The 17701-nt window shown below is 40.5% G+C and overlaps 1 protein-coding gene across 1 annotated transcript in view; it reads left to right on the top strand.

Annotated features, from left to right (window-relative positions):
- Positions 1–17701, top strand: part of LOC132830713 (integrin alpha-8-like) — a 158805-nt gene that overhangs the window by 128301 nt on the left and 12803 nt on the right. The window contains exons 25-28 of the mRNA XM_060848536.1: positions 2345–2497; positions 7392–7511; positions 10992–11105; positions 16401–16502. Coding sequence (XP_060704519.1) covers positions 2345–2497; positions 7392–7511; positions 10992–11105; positions 16401–16502 — 489 coding nt within the window. The remainder of the gene's footprint in view (positions 1–2344; positions 2498–7391; positions 7512–10991; positions 11106–16400; positions 16503–17701) is intronic.

The following is a 17701-nucleotide window of genomic DNA, read 5'->3' as shown; positions in this document are numbered from 1 at the left end:
CCAGTGAGCCACTAAATTTACATATGTTGTGTCTCCTCCCTGTGTGGGTCAGTTGTTTAATAGAAGAAATATGATCACAATTTTCTCAGAAATGTCAATGGACTCATTGTTGAAAAAACAAATCTCAGCAAATGCACTTTTTAAACTGGACATGCATTTCTGAAGGTGATATGGTAGTTGATAAAGCCTTTTGATGTAGACTGGCATACAGTCTTGCTGTATTAAATCTCAGTGAGTAACAAGATGTTTTTCGATGGGAAAACCACGTAAGAAGTGAATTTAAATCGAATCATGAATACTAATTGGACAAAGTTGATATAAAATAGCATCTTTGATTGGTGGCAACATGGACAGCATGTGAGGGGAATAAATCTTATTGACCTAAGGGCTGGACCTTCGTGGGGTTGGAATAAATCTGGAGTCATTTAAAAACAGTGGGGGTGGTCAGATTCCAGGATTTCTATCACATCCCTGACAACAATAATTTTTTGCTGGCATGAGATAAGGAAGCAGGTAGCGAATCCGTGCTCTGCATTCTGGACCTGTTTAGTTCCATTGCAAAGATAATATCGCCCAGGCCCCAATTCCTGTGAAGTCAGCTTTTCCATGGCTCATAGCCCCTCAGAGGCATCATGAAACATAGTCTGGATTCTGGAACCATTTGAAAAATGCATTGAAAATGCTAATTCTATAACACCTATCCTCTTTTTGTGGCCCATTCCTTCCATTCAATATCAATTCCTTCCTACCAATACCTTCCATTCTAACCCATTTCCAACTCATGCTCCTTTTCTGCACTTTCACAAGGTATTCTCCAGTATGCAAGCTCAGTTGAGAACCCAGACCATCAAAGCAATAACTCAGTGGGGAATCTGTTTTAACAAGCAAACCAAATTCTTGGCTTTGTTCGAATGACACTTTTACACAGTGAAAATAAGTTGTTCTTTCTGTAAGCAGTTGACAAAGGAATAATTGTTTATTCAGACTTGATTAAGAGATATAAAGTGTTTGAAACCTCTGTTATTGATATTTTAATGGTCTGTTTGATTGGCATTTATAGAGTTGTAGGAACAGCCAATAATTTTTTAAAATATCTCTGAATGAGTGTTCTTTTCTTTCTCAGCAGTTCCACACATGCCATTGTTATTATATACATAGTGCATTGTGGGTGAATGGGCATGAATGGGAAATGAGTTGGCATGGAGAGTATGAGGTGCTATGGGGAGTTGCTATGGGCAGCATGAAGTGTAAAGGCTGGAAGGCAACCTTTATTACAACTGACATGAATTCGCAGAGAACCACAACACACCTTATTAGCCCATGGTCATCTAAGATCTGCTTCTGGACCCAACTCTATCTCACAATATATCCCTCACTCTGCCTTGGAGTGAATATTGTGAGATAATAAGCATGTTAAACTGAGGCAGATCTGCGCCTCAGGAAATTTCCCAATTGTGCTATCTGACTCATTAGTGAAAATCCCACCTTAAGACCTGACATACAAATTCATTTGTTCTTATCTTTCTTTAGAAATCAGTGTCTCAGCTATGACCATACAGGTTTTTGCCTCAGTTTTCTGGTGATACACTAGGATTGTGACTGAGCCTGAACGAAGAAGGGCCTAATGAAAAATAGAGTCCTTTTCTCTTGTGAGACTGGATAAATCCAAATGACTCCAGGGGTGGTGCAGTTGCTCGATGAGGTGGAGGAACAGATTCAGAATAGTGTGCCCTGTCAGAATGCAAACTCTCATTTGCATCGCCTTGCAAGTTGAGTTGCAGACTCGGTGGTGCATTTGAAGAACTGCTGAGAGTTAGGGAATATGTCAGCTATAAAACTACCAGAGCTCCAGGTTAACAGCTCTAATTCAGTAGAGCTTTATCGAAAGTGGGTTAATTTAACCTGCAATGTCAACCTGAAAGTTATTGAACATGTGAAAATATAAATCAGAAACAACACAGTTGATAGGAGGTCTCTCTTCCAATTCACAAAGGAGTCCAAAACAGGGGAAGACATTCATAATATTAGAACTAAACAGGCTAAAAGCTTATTCTCAAAAAACTCAAATGACCACAAGAATGTCTAATGCATAATCCCAAAATATTGTGATTGCAAAAACAATTGACAGAGACAGATACTTAAGAAGTAAGGGTATTCAATAAACAGGGGAATTATAATCATAACAAGCTTCTTAGTGAACAGATTGGCAGAGCAGTGACCTCTTGTTCTCATCAAGAGGTAAAAGAAGTTAACTCATCATGGTGCGGTATGTTAGTTAATTTGAAAATGATCAAATGGTTATGAAATAAAGGTGTTATATAATCCGTTCTGTGTCTCACCCTAGCTACATAACAATGGTCCATCAGCAATTAGTGATGCTGTACTTGAAATTGACTGGCCTGCAGCTTTCCTTGGTAACAGTTTACTGTTCAAATCGAAGATCATTCCATGGGGCCAAATCAAATGCACAGTGAAAGCTTCCAATGCTGAAAATTGGGTAAGAATTGCACTTTTAAAATGTGCAAGTTTTCATGTGAGGAAATAAGGGATAAGATGATGAGAGTCATTATTGTCGGCATATTATAGTATATTGCATACTGTATTAACGTTCTGTTCAGGAATTTGTGAATCGTGTAACTAACAATTTATAGTTTCTTTTGAGGATACTAATTTAAAACAAAGATTTTATTATGAAAGGAAGAATGATACTTATGTTTTACTTTGATCTTCAAGTGCTATTATTATGGTTAGGACAAGTATGCTATGATATTGTGACTGTTGTCTATTTAATAGAGACTTTTCATTATTATTAGGAATGCCATATGACCACAGATGATGAGCACATATGCAGGAAATGCTCCCAGCTGCAGAAGCTGGAGCTCCAGGTCTCAGAGCTTGAGCAGCGGTTGGAGATACCAGAGCACATCCGTGAGGCTGGGTTACATGGATAGAAACATTAAAGAGAGTGTCATACCACAGCTGAAGTGATTAGAGAAAAGAAGGGAATGGTTGACCACCAGACAGACCAGAAAGAATAGGCAGGTAGTGCAGGTGTCCCCTGGGATCTCGCACACTTCCATTTTGGAAGCTGATGAAGGTGCGGGTCTTTCAGAGGAATGCAGTCAGAGCCAAGCTTCTGGCATCACAAGCAGTTTGACTAAATGAGGGTGGGGAGGGAAGGTAAGAGTGATAGTGGACTCTTTAGTTAGGGGAGCAGACAGGTGTTTCTGCAGCCAAAGATGTGACCCCAGGGTGGAGTTTTATCTCGTCTAGGAGGGGGAGGGGACACAGAATATCAATGAAATGGAGACATATCATGTTACAGCAAGGGAAGTAAGCCATAGTGAGTTCTATATTGAATGTCAAGAGAGTAAGACAAGGCAGGATGTACTTCACCTTAATACTCGGGATGTAATAGTTATGACCGATGAGTGAGTGGCATGGATTGACACATTGGGTGTATGATATGGTTGCTATCACAGGACCATGCTTGAGGGAAGGATTGGACTAGCAACTTAACATTCTGAGCTATAGGATTCTTAGGTGAGACAGAGGAGGGTGTAAGAAGGGTGTGGGTAGCACTATTAATTAAGGTGTCAATTACTACAGTAAGGAGAGATGATAATTTTGTGGCTAGGACTTAGGAATATTAAGGAGGCAGTTTACTGGGAGTGTGTTATACGGCCCCCAAAAAGTCATCAGGAAATAGAGGAGCAACTCTGTAAATAGTTCACAGAGGTGTGTAGGAGTAATAATTGGGTAAATATACTCAGGGAGTTCAACTTTCTCCATATAAATTGGGATAGCCATAGTGTTAATGGTTTAGAGTGGGCCGACGTCTTAAAATGTATCCAGGGGAGTTTTTTATATCAATATATAAAAGGCCCAACAAAGGACAACACAGTGCTGGATCTGCTTCTGTGGAAAGTATCTGGCCAGATGTTTAATGCAGCAGTGAGGGAACATTTTAGCAATACCGATCAGAACATGGTTCAGTTCAAATTTGTTCTGGACAAGAAAAACGATGGCGTGCAAATGATGGTTTTGGACTAGGGGAAGGCAAATTTTATTAAAATAAAGCAGGATCTGGCCACAACAAACTGGGCTAACTTCTTGTGAGTAAGTCTACAGCAGAGCAATGGGGCACATTCAAAAAGGAGCTGGGGAGAGTACAGGTGCAACATTTACTCCAGGGAAGGAAATGTAGGAACAATAAGTTCAGAGAATCCTGGATGTCTAGGACAATTCAGGATTGGAGGAGGAAGAAGAGTGGGGCATTTAGCAAGTCCAAAGTAGACAACTCAGCTGCAGCCATAGAGGAACACAGGAAGTACAGAAGGAAACTTAAGAAAACAATTAGAAGAGCAAAAAAGGAGCATGAGAAAGGATTTGCTAACAGGATTAGGGAGAATCCTAAGATATTTTATAAATACATTAAGGGGAAGAGATTAACCAGGGAAAGATTAGGGCACAATAGGAACCAAGGGAGCAACCTTTGTGTGAAGCTGCAGGATATTGGAAGGGTATTAAATGAATACTTTATTCTTCACTCTGGAAATGGAGAACACAGATACAGAATATAGGAAAAGGGACTGTGAGGAACATGCACAGTTTGACATAGGACAGGGAGGTTTTGGAGGCTTTGTTGGGCTTAAACACAAACAAATCCGCTGACCTAGTGGAATCGCATCCCAGGTCACTGTGGGAGGCAAGGCAGGAATTTGCCACAAATTTTTAATTCCTCTCTAGCCACGAGAGAGATGCCAGAGGTCTGGAGGATGGCCAATGTGGTTCCACATTTTAAGAGGAGTGTGTTATGACATGGCGGTGAACCCCTCTGTTAATTAAACCAAACACACAAAAGCTCACCTGACCTCGTAATCTGTCAAAAGATGAGTGACAAAGAATTTCCAAATTCCACTATTTAAAGAAAACAATATCAATTTAGTCTTTAACTCTAAAGGTGAACATTAAACAACAACTATTCACAACTCTAAGCCCCACCCTTTCTCTTAACTGCTTATTTTCTATTTCCAACTCTATAATATACTGTTCCAATAAAATATTTATTAAAATTATATGAACCTAATTTCAAAACCATACAGCGGCTGTCATCGTCAGTGTCTTTTTCTGGCTGAAGATCTTCCTGGGTTGTCTTCTTTCTTTTACTGTGAATACATTTCATATGAAAAGGTATCTTTGATAGAAAGTGTTTCAATGGCAGTCACACTGTCTGACTGTCAAACTGCCTGCCTTTTTAATACCCCCAACTTTGGATCATCTCATTGGTTCAATGTTGGCAAAACTATAAATTCAAACTCGGTTGGGTTTTAGTATCCTGGGGCATAATTTAAATTGATTGGTTAAATTGAAATTATTGTCAAAACAGCAACCAATTCAGGTATCTATTTCGCAGACAAATGTTACATATTTCAATTTTCCAGTAGACTCTGGGACTGCTAGTAAGTCAAATGGCACAGGTGCTTGTAAGCTCTCAGTGCAGAAAAGCAGTCACTCTCTCTTAAAGGTACAGTACACACCTACAATTTAATAATAGGTGGTATAGATGAATAAAGAAATTACAACCCAGTGAGTCTCATATCAGTGGTAGGGAAACTATTGTATAAAATTCTGAAGGAGCAAATTAATACCCACTTGGAAAGGCATGGGTTAATTAGAGATGATCAACATGACTTTGTCAGAGGGATGTCATGCCTAACAAACCTGTTAGAATATTTTTGAAAATATGATCATGTGTGAATGAGGCAAGATCAGTTGACATTGATAATATGGATTTTAGCAAAGCTTTTGACATGGGAGACGGATTGAGAATATGAAGCATATGAAATGGGGAAATATTGGTGAGATGGATCGGTTTAGTAATAGCGCACAAAGTGTAGCAGAAGAAAGCTGTTTGAGTGACTGGGGGCCAGTACCCAGTGGTGTGCGACAAGGATCAGTACTGGGATCCTTATTGTTTGTTATATATATAAATGATATGCTGAAAATGTGAGGGATTGTTAAGCAAATTTGCAGCTAACACCAAGATTCATAGAGAGGTTAATAGCGAATGTTATGGGTTGCAGGAAGATATAGATGGGCAGACCAGCGGCAGAGAGTACTTAACCCTGAAAAATGCAAGGTGATGCATTTTAGAAGAAACAAGATGAGGGAATATTTAATATATGGCAAGACATTGAGTAGCTTAGGAGAACAGAGAGATCATGTGGTAATTATTTACAGATCCTTGAAATCAACTGAGCATGTGGATAGGATAGTTTAGAAGGCATATGGGACACTTGCTTTAATCAGTCGTGGCTTGGAGTATAAAAGCAAGGAGGTAAAGTTAAAATTGTGCAGAACATTGGTCAGGCCCCAGCTGGAGTACTCTGCACAGTTCTGGTCACCTCACTACAGGAAGGATCTGATAGCACCAGAGGGGGTACAGAGGAGGTTCACCAGGATATTGCCTGGGATAGAGAAATATAAGGAGAGACTAGAGATAGGCTTGGATTGTTCTCTTTACTGCAGAGAAGACCAAAGGGGGATATGATTGAGATGGACAAGATTATGAAGGGTATGGACAGGGTGAATAGAGAACAGCTGTTCCCCTTTGTTGAAGGTCAATCACAAGAGGGCATAGTTTTCAGGTAAGGGGCAGGAGATTCAGAGGGGACTTGGGAAATAATATTTTTTCACTCAGAGGGTGATGGGAATCTGGAATGCACTGCTTGGGAAGGTAGTGGAGGCTGGAAACCTTACAATAGTTAAAACAATATGTGGATGAGTGCTTGAAATATCATAACATTCAAGGATATGGGGCAAGTGCAGGACATTGGGATGAGTGCACCTTCAGTGGTAGTTATTGTTGATGCAACCTCAATATACCAAATGAATCTATGAATCTATGAATCTATATGGATCACAGTAGGTCAGTTTGGTGGCTTGCTTCTTTTACTTGATCATTGTTAAGGATAAAAAATAGTTGCTTGGATAGGGTCCAATGTATTTACAGGTTTGGTGATGACACTTAGTTCTAACCTCTTCCTGTGGAGCAGGAAGTTATATTTCTTTTCTTGCTCACCACCTACAATGCTCCAATTATATCATCTCTATTGCCTTGCTTAGTAACCATTAACTAGCTGACCAGAGGTCAGTAATTGAATCAGGATGTTATTTTAGATTATAAGATTCAGCAACATAGCTTCAAACAACACCATTACCAACTGAGCCAGCAGAGTGAGGATTCTTTAATTCACCCCAAACAAATGATGTTCAAAACTATTCTCATGGGAAAGTGATGTGCCTTAAAGAGTTTATCAAAGTTGTATGGATCCGGCTATACATAGAATTCAAGAATCATAAATAATGAAATTGCTTTTCACCTGCAGATAGAAACAATGAGTACAATGAGTCCATTGTCTGTAACTACTGAGAACTCCCGACATAACATAAATAAAAGAGATGTCAGCAAGGTGGAAAATACAACGGAGGAGATCATCTTTAATTTGGTAAGGATGTTTTTCAAAAAGTCAAATGAAGAATAACTGCATGGGTTTTTGCAGCTTGATGTACTAACATTTTTATTGTATAAAAACAAGCATTCCTCTTGTTGGTTTTGAATTCCCCATCAACCCCAACACTCTCCAGCATTATAAAATCACTCCTTGCAGAACTCTGTCACTACTCCATGTGATTTAACATGTTGGCACTTCTAGCTTGCACAGTCTGTTGCCTTAGTGTTTGGCTGACTGAACCTGCCCACAAATAAATCTTCACCCTGAAAAGACACTGACCTATTTATCACAGGCTTCCACATGCTGCTCACATACTTGAGGCAATGTGTTGCCAAAGAAATGTCTATTATTGCAATAGCTTCATACTGTGTAGCAGTTAGATGTACTGTTTCTCAAACTTAGGTTTATACACTCAGAGCTCAAGGCAAACTAACAATTCTATGTAAGGCCTGGGTTCAAGTCCCACCTTTTCAGAGTGTGTAATAACATCTCTGAACACGTTGGTAAGAAAAATAGGCTAATAAAATAAATCAGAATTCAATATATCCCCTTATTAATTCTGGTTTTTGATCAGACTGTTAGTTCAGCCAAATTTGAATCATTTAGCCAGAACAACAATTTTCATCTGTGCAAAAATTGAGCACTATTTCTAGCTGCATCAATGCTAACGCCATTAATTCCAATCTTGAAGCAGCACACCAGTATTTTCAATGTATATTGTAGATGTCAGTCAATGCTATTAAACTTGAAAGAGTTCAAAAAGGATTTACAAGGATGTTCTCAGGATTGGATGTTTCGAACTTTATGGAGAGGCTGAATAGGCTGGGACTTTTTTCTCTGGAGTGTCGGAGGCTGAGGAGTGACCTTATAGAGGCTTTAAAAGTCATGAAGGGCATGGATAGGGTGAATAGCCAAGGTCTTATTCCCAGGGTAGGGGAGTTTAAAGCTAGAGGTCATTGGTTTAAGATAAGAGGAGGAAGATTTTAAAGGGAACTGACGGGCTTTTTTTTGCACCTATGGAACAAGCTGCCAGAAGAGGTGGTGGAGGCTGATACAATTACAACATTTCAAAGGCATCTGGTTGGGTACAAAAATAGGAAGAGTTTAGAGAGATATGAGTCAAATGCTGTCAAATGGGACTAGCTTCGTTTAGGATATCTGGTCAGTATGGATGTGTTGGACCAAAGGGTCTGATTCCATGCTGTACACCAAATGACTCTATAACTCTAATTATCAAAGGTATTTCAGATTGTGCAATGGTAATTACTAGAAGTGGATAATAACTGGTCAGTTGAAATTGCCTGTAACTTACAGGAATAATGTTTAGGAATGATATCACTCAACACATAATCCAGAGACAATAGGAACCTAGATTAAAATTCTACCATGGTTATTGATGCAATTTAAACTCAATGAGTTAATAAATTGGGAATTAAAAGCCTATCTCTGTAGTGGTTATCAGGCAACTATCAAATTCTGTTAAAATCTAATTGGTTCCCAAAAGCCTTTAGTCCATTTTGTCCACTAGTGACTCCAGTCCCCACTGTATGGTTGACTCCTAATTGTGCTCTGAAAACCACTCCAATATACTAAACCACTATAGAATTGGACTGAAGTGGTTCAAGAACACTGTTTACCATAATCTTCTCAATGACATTTAGAGATAAGAAATAATGCTGACCTTGTAGCGATGCTCACATCCCATGGGGAAAAAAAACCTTATGAGCAAATAAACAAATTGGAGATTTTAGGCATTGGCAAGTTCTCCAAGCGGACTGCATAGATTCATCAGATTGTTTGAAATTAAATCTGGTTTTTAATCAATGGTTCCAGAATTAATATTGATTCTAATGGATGCTGCATCCCTTAATCTACATTATTTGTTTGCTAGAACAAAGAGTGAGAAAGTGGGAATAGAGTTCGATAATTGATCATGAAGGCCTAAAGAGCCAAAGACCTGCATCGGCTCCTATTTCCTATGAAACAGTATTTGGAAACAATGGTAGTTCTCATTGGTGAACTCTAATTTCCAAACAATACTGTCCCTTCCGTTTGATAAATGCTTCAGGTCCTGGAAAGTTCTTGTTTATTCTTTAATTGTTAGACACAATTGATGCAAGTGTTTCACTGAGACTGGCCTCAAGCTGGGAAAATATATTGTGACAATGCTGCCCCTTTAACAACTTTGTGTTGCCCTTGTTTTTTTTTCAAGATGAATTGTAAAGGCAGAAGTACTGATTTATCTGGAAATGGTTACTTTGAACAGTGCCAAAAATGTGTTGCTGGAAAAGCGCAGCAGGTCAGGCAGCATCCAAGGAGCAGGAGAATCGACATTTTGGGCATGAGCCCTTCTCCTGCTCCTTGGATGCTGCCTGACCTGCTGCGCTTTTCCAACAACACATTTTCAGCTCTGATCTCCAGCATCTGCAGTCCTCACTTTCTCCTTACTTTGAACAGTGGCAGGGGAGTGGCCAGTTCTGCCAGTTTTTTTTACTAGTTTGGTTTTTAGCAAGCAGTCAGAAAACTGTTAGTAGCAAAGAAGTGGCTACAGTGAAAAGAGATTCCATGTTTCAACAGAAGTCTTTCCTGAACTTTTTCTCTGAAAACATCTGCCTTTGAATTTACCTTTTGCCAAGGGTTCTGTTTATTGGATGTTGCAGGAATTGGAACAGCTTTGTTAAATTGTGATATCGTGACAGTTGGGTCATGAAATAAATTAAGATATTCTAAGTTAAAAATCACACAATACCAGGTTATAGTCCAACAGGTTTAATTGGAAGCACACTAGCTTTCGGAGCGATGCTCCTTCATCAGGTGATTGTGGAGGGCTCGATCGTAACACAGAATTTATAGCAAAAAGAACCTTTTTGCTATAAATTCTGTGTTACGATCGAACCCTCCACAATCACCTGATGAAGGAGTGTCGCTCCGAAAGCTAGTGTGCTTCCAATTAAACCTGTTGGACTATAACCTGGTGTTGTGTCATTTTTAACTTCATACACCCCAGTCCAACACCGGCATCTCCAAATCATAAGTTATTCTAAATTCTGTTTTGCTTTGTTCGTGTTTCATTCATAATATTTAAATAAATTCTGTTTTGTTTGAGTGTTTTGACCAGCTGCATCACTCCTGGAATATCCACTTACATCTGCCCAGAAGAAAATATAAAGTTAGGATCTGGGCTACATTCATGAAATGTTTTGAGGGGGTCAGGTCTGGTCCTTAACAATACCCTCATCTTCAATCTGCATTATGGGAATGCTGTTTTGTGATAGAATATTGAGTTATTCCCAATAATTTGCCACTTTCTATTCATTTAGTTGATTTAAGTTTCATTTAGTTTTGATTTTTCTTAACTTGATTTGAACAGGGCCAGTTTTTGCTATTTAGTTTAATACTCATTCATTTGCAAATGTTTCCCTGTATGAGGTTTTGATGTGCTTTGAACCTGAAGCTGGGCTGTCTTCTTAACAGACTTGCACCACGGTGATCTGTGTGAAAATTATGTGTCGCGTGGGACTTCTGGAGAAAGAGAAGCGAGCTGTGGTAAACATAAACTCTCAGCTCAGGATGGAGTTCTTTGTGCAGGTAAATCAATGAACTTTGTTATCTCAGAGCAGATTCTGTTACCAGCCCTCCCCACCATCTTCCTTCTGAATAATTTTGGTTACTGGTAGCTGGCAGAAATTTGCAGAACATTACGGAGCATTGATAAATACACAGCCCATTGTGGAACTCAACTATGCTCGGTTCCAGGTTCAGTTCTATGTCTATGAACACAGCTGGCCGAGCAATGACAATTGGTCACCCCATCCTTGAAGTAGAGAAAGGGAGTATCCACCAAAATTCCAATTCCAGATTATGGGCCAAGGATCAGAAAATGAATAGAAGGATCCTAGTTGAGAATAGGATCGTTGAGAGAATGTGATGCTCCTCATATTACTTACGTCAAAATGTTCTTCACTAATGTGCCACATGAAGAAGAGTCACTTGGTTATAGTGTCTAATAGTGGGAGAAACTGAGGACTGCAGATGTTGGAGATCAGAGTCAAAACGTGCAGTGCTGGAAAAGCACAGCCGGTCAGGCAGCGACGGAGAAGGAGAGTTGACGTTTCGAGCATAAGCTTACATTTCTGATGAAGCATAAATTACTATAAATTCTGTGTTACAATCGAGCCCTCCACAATCACCTGATGAAGGAGTATCGCTCTGAAAGCTAGTGTGCTTCCAATTAAACCTGTTGGACTATAACCTGGTGTTGTGTGATTTTTAACTTTGTACACCCCAGTCCACTCACATTCCAAACGTCGACTCTCCTGCCCCTTGGATGCTGGGTCGAGAGTGTGGTGCTGGAAAAGCACAGCAGGTCAGGTAGCATCTGAGGAGCAGGAGAATTGATGTTTCGGGCATAAGCCCTTCATCAGGATGTTCCCTGGATGCTGCCTGACCGGCTGTGCTCTTCCAGCATCAAACTTTCTGTGCCTAATAGTATCTAATGGGACCATAACTCAGCATAATTAATCATCTTAAGGAGGATTTGGAGAACAAGGGAGAAAGAACTTTACCCACTGACATCTTAGGCCAAAGTTCAATATAATCAATCTGGTGAGCGTTAGGAATTAAGGTATTGTAGGCTCCAGCTCAGAGTCAATCCTAAAGATTGAGGACATGGCATTTCATTCGGAGCATGAGGCATGACCTAATTTAAGAATGGCTCATCCTTTAATTAAAGATTCCAAGACTGGAAGGCCAATGGAAGGCTACCAGCCCTGAGAGCACAGCAGCCACACTCCAAGAAGAGGTAGCTGCCATAGTAGATTAGAGATAAAAAGGGGACCTCGAGATAGAAAAGCCATCTGAAGACATGTGAGTGAAAAGGAAATTCATACTCACCACTGCGACCAGATTGCATTTTGGAAGAGAAAGTCCTTCATAAGTCAACCTTTAACCATAACCTTGGTCACCTCTCAGTCACAGCCATTGTGGTGATGAGCAATTGTTTAGAACACTGGTTCCTGGTGCTTCCTATTATTGGCCAGGGTTGGGCTGCTTATTCTGATTAAGCCCTTTATGAGCCTTCATTAATGATCACCTGTTTGTGCTGTAAAACCTTCACCCCCAAGCATCCGTTTTTAAAATACTCCAGAGGCAGGAACATATTAGAAAACAGTACACGGCTCTCCCAAGACAATTTTCCAACCCACCCACCTCTGGTAGAACTTCTAATATGAATCAAAGAATTGGTGCCATTAGTCCAGAAGGAGAAACGTGCCTGAGTCAATAGATAATAGACAATAAGTGCAGGAGTAGGCCATTCTGTCCTTGAGGCCGGAACCACCATTCAATAAGATCATGGCTGATCATCCTTAATCAGTATCCTGTTCCTGCCTTATCTCCATAACCCTTGATTCCACAATCCTTGAGAGCTCTATCCAACTCTTTCTTAAATGAATCCAGAGACTGGGCCTCCACTGCCCTCTGGGGCAGAACATTCACACCACTCTCTGGGTGAAGAAGTTTCTCCTCATCTCTGTCCTAAATGGTCTACCCCGTATTTTTAAGCTGTGTCCTCTGGTTTGGCACTCACCCATCAGCGGAAACATGTTTCCTGCCTCCAGAGTGTCCAATCCTTTAATAATCTTATATGTCTCAATTAGATCCCCTCTCAGTCTTCTAAACTCAAGGGTATACAAACCCAGTCGCTCCAGTCTTTCAGTGTAAGGTAATCCTGCCATTCCAGGAATTGACCTCGTGAACCTACGCTGCACTCCCTCAATAGCCAGAATGTCTTTCCTCAAATTTGGAGACCAGAACTGCACACATTACTCCAGGTATGGTCTCACCAGGGCCCCTGGTGCAGAAGGGCCTCTTTGCTTCTATACTCAATCCCTCTTGTTATGAAGGCTAGCATGCTATTAGCCTTCTTCACTACCTGCTATGCCTGCATGCTTACCTTCATTGACTGGTGTACAAGAACACCCAGATCTCTATGTACTGCCCCTTTACCTAAATTGATTCCATTTAGGTAATAATCTGCCTTCCTGTTCTTGCCACCAAAGTGGATAACCATACATTTATCCACATTAAAATGCATCTGCCATGCATCTGACCACTCACCTAACCTGTCCAGGTCACCCTGTAATCTCTTAACATTCTCATCACATTTCACCCTGCCACCCAGCTTAGTATCATCAGCAAATTTGCTAATGTTATTACTAATACCATCTTCTACATCATTAACATATATTGTAAGAAGCTGCGGTCCCAGTACTGATCCCTGCGGTACCCCACTGGTCACTGCCTGCCATTCCGACATGTAGCCGTTTATCACTACTCTTTGTTTCCTATCAACCAACCAACTTTCAATCCAAGTTAGTACTTTGCCCTCAAAACCATGCGCCCTAATTTTGCTCACTAACCTCCTATGTGGGACTTTATCAAAAGCTTTCTGAAAGTCCAGGTACATTACATCTACTGGATCTCCCAAATCCATCTTCAGAGTTACATCCTCAAAAAATTCCAGAAGATTAGTTCAAGCATGATTTCCCCTTCATAAATCCATGCTGACTCTGACCTATCCTGTTACTACTATCCAGATGTGTCGTAATTTCATCCTTTATAATAGACTCCAGTATCTTTCCCACCACTGAGGTCAGACTAACTGGTCTATAATTTCCTGCTTTCTCTCTCCCACCGTTCTTAAAAAGTGGTACAACATTAGCCACCCTCCAATCCACACGAACTGATCCCGAATCTATCGAACTCTGGAAAATAATCACCAACGCATCCACGATTTCTCGAGCCACCTCCTTCAGTACCCTGGGATGTAGACCATCAGGCCCCGGGGACTTATCAACCTTCAGACCTAACAGTCTCTCCAACACCAATTTCTGGCAAATATAAATTCCTTTAAGTTCAGGTCTTTCAGTCACTGTTACCTCAGGGAAATTGCTTGTGTCTGCCCCAGTGAACACAGTTCTGAAGTACCAATTCAATTCTTCTGCCATTTCTTTGTTCCCCATAATATATTCCCCTGTTTCTGTCTTCAAGGGCCCAATTTTAGTCTTAACCATTTTTTTGCCTTTCACATATCTAAAAAAACTTTTACTATCCTCCTCAATATTATTGGCCAGTTTACCTTCGTACCTCATTTTTTCTCTGCGTATTTCCTTCTTAGTAATCCTCTGTTGTCCTTTAAAAGCTTCCCAGTCCTCAGTTCTCCCACTTACCTTTGCTATGCTATACTTTTTCTCTCTTAACTTTATTTGTTTCTTAACTTTCCTCGTCAGCCACGGCCACCCATGCCTCCTCCTAGGATCTTTCTTCCTTTTTGGAATGAACTGATCCTGCAACTTCTGCATTATACACAGAAATATCCACCATTGTACCTCCACTGTCATCCCTGCTAAGGTATTGCACCATTGAACTTTGGTCAGCTCCTCCCTCTTAGCTCCATAGTTCCCTTTATTCAACAGACATATTGTCACTTCAGATTGTACCCTCTTCCTCTCAAATTGCAGATTGAAGCTTATTGTATTATGGTCACTACTTCCCAATGGCTCCTTCACTTCGAGGTCCCTGACCAATTCTGGTTCATTGCACAATACCAGATCCAGAATTGCCTTCTCCCTGGTTGGCTCCAGCACCAGCTGCTCTAAGAATCCATCTCTGAGGCACTCCACAAAGTCTCTTTCTTGAGGTCCAATACCATCCTGATTCTCCCAGAATACCTGCATGTTGAAATCCCCCATAACAACTGTAGTAACATCTTTGCGACAGGCCAATTTCAGCTCCTGATTTAACTTACATCCAACATCCAGACTACTGTTTGAGGGCCTGTAGAGAACTCCCAAGAGGGTCTTTTTACCCTTAGTATTTCTCAGCTCTATCCATACTGACTATACATCTCCTGAGCCTAAGAATATCTAGCCACAGCTGATCAATCTCACTCAAATCCCCAAAATGAATGTGAGGAATTTTTGATGTACCTTTAACAGGTATTCTTCAGGGTACATAATGTTCTTTATTTTATACTTAATGCTTTGGTTACAGTTATCCAATGAATCACTCCCAGCAAAATTTATCAAGGCAATGCCTTCGACTCTTGAACCAAGTTTTCCTCTAGTCCCTCCTCCCTACCTTTTATCTCAGCCGGCTTGGCTCTCTCTCTCTTATTCCTGATGAAGGGCTTATGCTCGAAACGTCGAATTCTCTATTCCTGAGATGCTGCCTAACCTGCTGTGCTTTGACCAGCAACACATTTGCAAAAATCCCACCTCCATCGCCCCTCCCCCTAGTCCCTCCTCCCTACCTTTTATCTCAGCCGGCTTGGCTCTCTCTCTCTTATTCCTGATGAAGGGCTTATGCTCGAAACGTCGAATTCTCTATTCCTGAGATGCTGCCTAACCTGCTGTGCTTTGACCAGCAACACATTTGCAGCTGTGATCTCCAGCATCTGCAGACCTCATTTTTTACTCTAGATTTACCGACCAGTTTTCAATGTGACATCAGTAACATTGACTCAGATAATTTTACAATTACACTGTGTAAAATATGGTCTGAATGATGCAGTTGTTTGAATAGGCCTCAAAAGTTTGGGGCAGGCCACTCTGCCCATTGACAGCTGGAAGAGGTAATTTTATATATAGTGGAGGATGAGAGTATTGGCAGGATCCTACTACTGGTAAATGCGGCTGGTGGGGCTTGATCCTCGGTCTTCTGGTTTTCCATGAATGATTTTTGACTGTCCTGTGCTTTAAAGTCAATGTTCACTGAGAGCTGCCAATACCTGTGGAGTCATCTCCCAACAAGCGACAATACCTGCAGGCAAGGTGGGAAGGAAATAAAAAGGAATTAAAACAAAATCGCTTTTCTGTCTTACAGAACCGTAATAAACAGTTTACATTCCAGTCCAAAGCATCATACATTGTGCAAGAAGTGCCATACAAAGTACAGCCTGTAGAATTTCCCAGTAACAATACGATGGTAAGTGACACCAAGATGAGATATGGTGGAATTGGAGATTTCGCTACTGGGAGGTCTGTTCTAGTCATAGGCCAATATTTTCAGATATTAAGGACTTTAGTTTTATTCATTCACGGGATGAAGGCATTGCCAGTTGGGCCAGCATTTCTTGCCCATCCCTAATTGCCCAGAGGGCAATAAAGACTCAACCACATTGCTGTGGGTCTGGAGTCACATGTAGGCCAGACCAGGTAAGGTTGGCAGTTTCCTTCCCTAAAGGACAATAGTGAACCAGATGGGTTTTTCCACCAATTGACAATGGAATCATGGTCATTAGGCCCTTAATTCCAGACATTTGCTGAATTCAAATTTCACCATCTGCTATAGTGGGATTCAAACCTGGGTCCCTAGAATATTACTTGGGTCTTTGGATTAACAGTCTAGTGATAATACTACTAGGCCATTGCCTTGTAATATCCACAAAGATTCACAAAGAGCTGTTTAACTAAGTTCTTATGAAGGGTCACTAGACCCACAATGATAACTCTGCTTTCTCTCCATGGATGCTGCCAGATTCACCGAGTTTTTCCAGGAATTGCTGTTTTTGCTGTAGGTTCTCTTGTTCATTTGCTGTAACTTCAATGGAAGATTGACAGAAAACTAGAGAAAACGAAGAGCATAAATCAACTACGTTTTTCCAAATCTTTCTGCTGCTAATACAGCAGTACTGAGGGCAGTAGACCTCAGTAGCCAAATCCCCCACGCCCTTTGGTTGCTCCACATATAGATTTCATTATCCCCTATTTAATGTCAACTACTGTCATGACTCAGAATATCTTCAAAATAAATCCTTTCAAGTGATCAATCTGTGTTAAAAACAGATAAATGCCTTTTTTCCCCATCCATCAAAGATTGCTTTAGTGACTTCTTAAAGCCACCCGTTAAAATGCTTGTTCCTCCCCATGCAAAAACAAATAGTTTTGGAGCTTCTGAAATTCAACCAAATACTTATCATAGCTGGCAGAACAAATGCCAGGCAATGGCCGTCTCTAACAAAGAAAATCTAACCATTTCTCTTTGATATTCTTTGATATACTGTTACTGAATCCCCCACGATCAACATCCTGGGGGATACTGTTAACCAAAAACTCAACTGAACTAACCATATTCAGAAAAGGTAGGAAAGAAATAAAAGGAGGAGGGGTGATGTTTCTTGTGAA

The sequence above is a fragment of the Hemiscyllium ocellatum genome, chromosome 32 (assembly GCF_020745735.1).
Source record: "Hemiscyllium ocellatum isolate sHemOce1 chromosome 32, sHemOce1.pat.X.cur, whole genome shotgun sequence".
Lineage (NCBI taxonomy): Eukaryota > Metazoa > Chordata > Chondrichthyes > Orectolobiformes > Hemiscylliidae > Hemiscyllium > Hemiscyllium ocellatum.
Note: the sequence above shows the minus strand (reverse complement) of the source record. Positions and strands in the feature narration are given on the sequence as shown.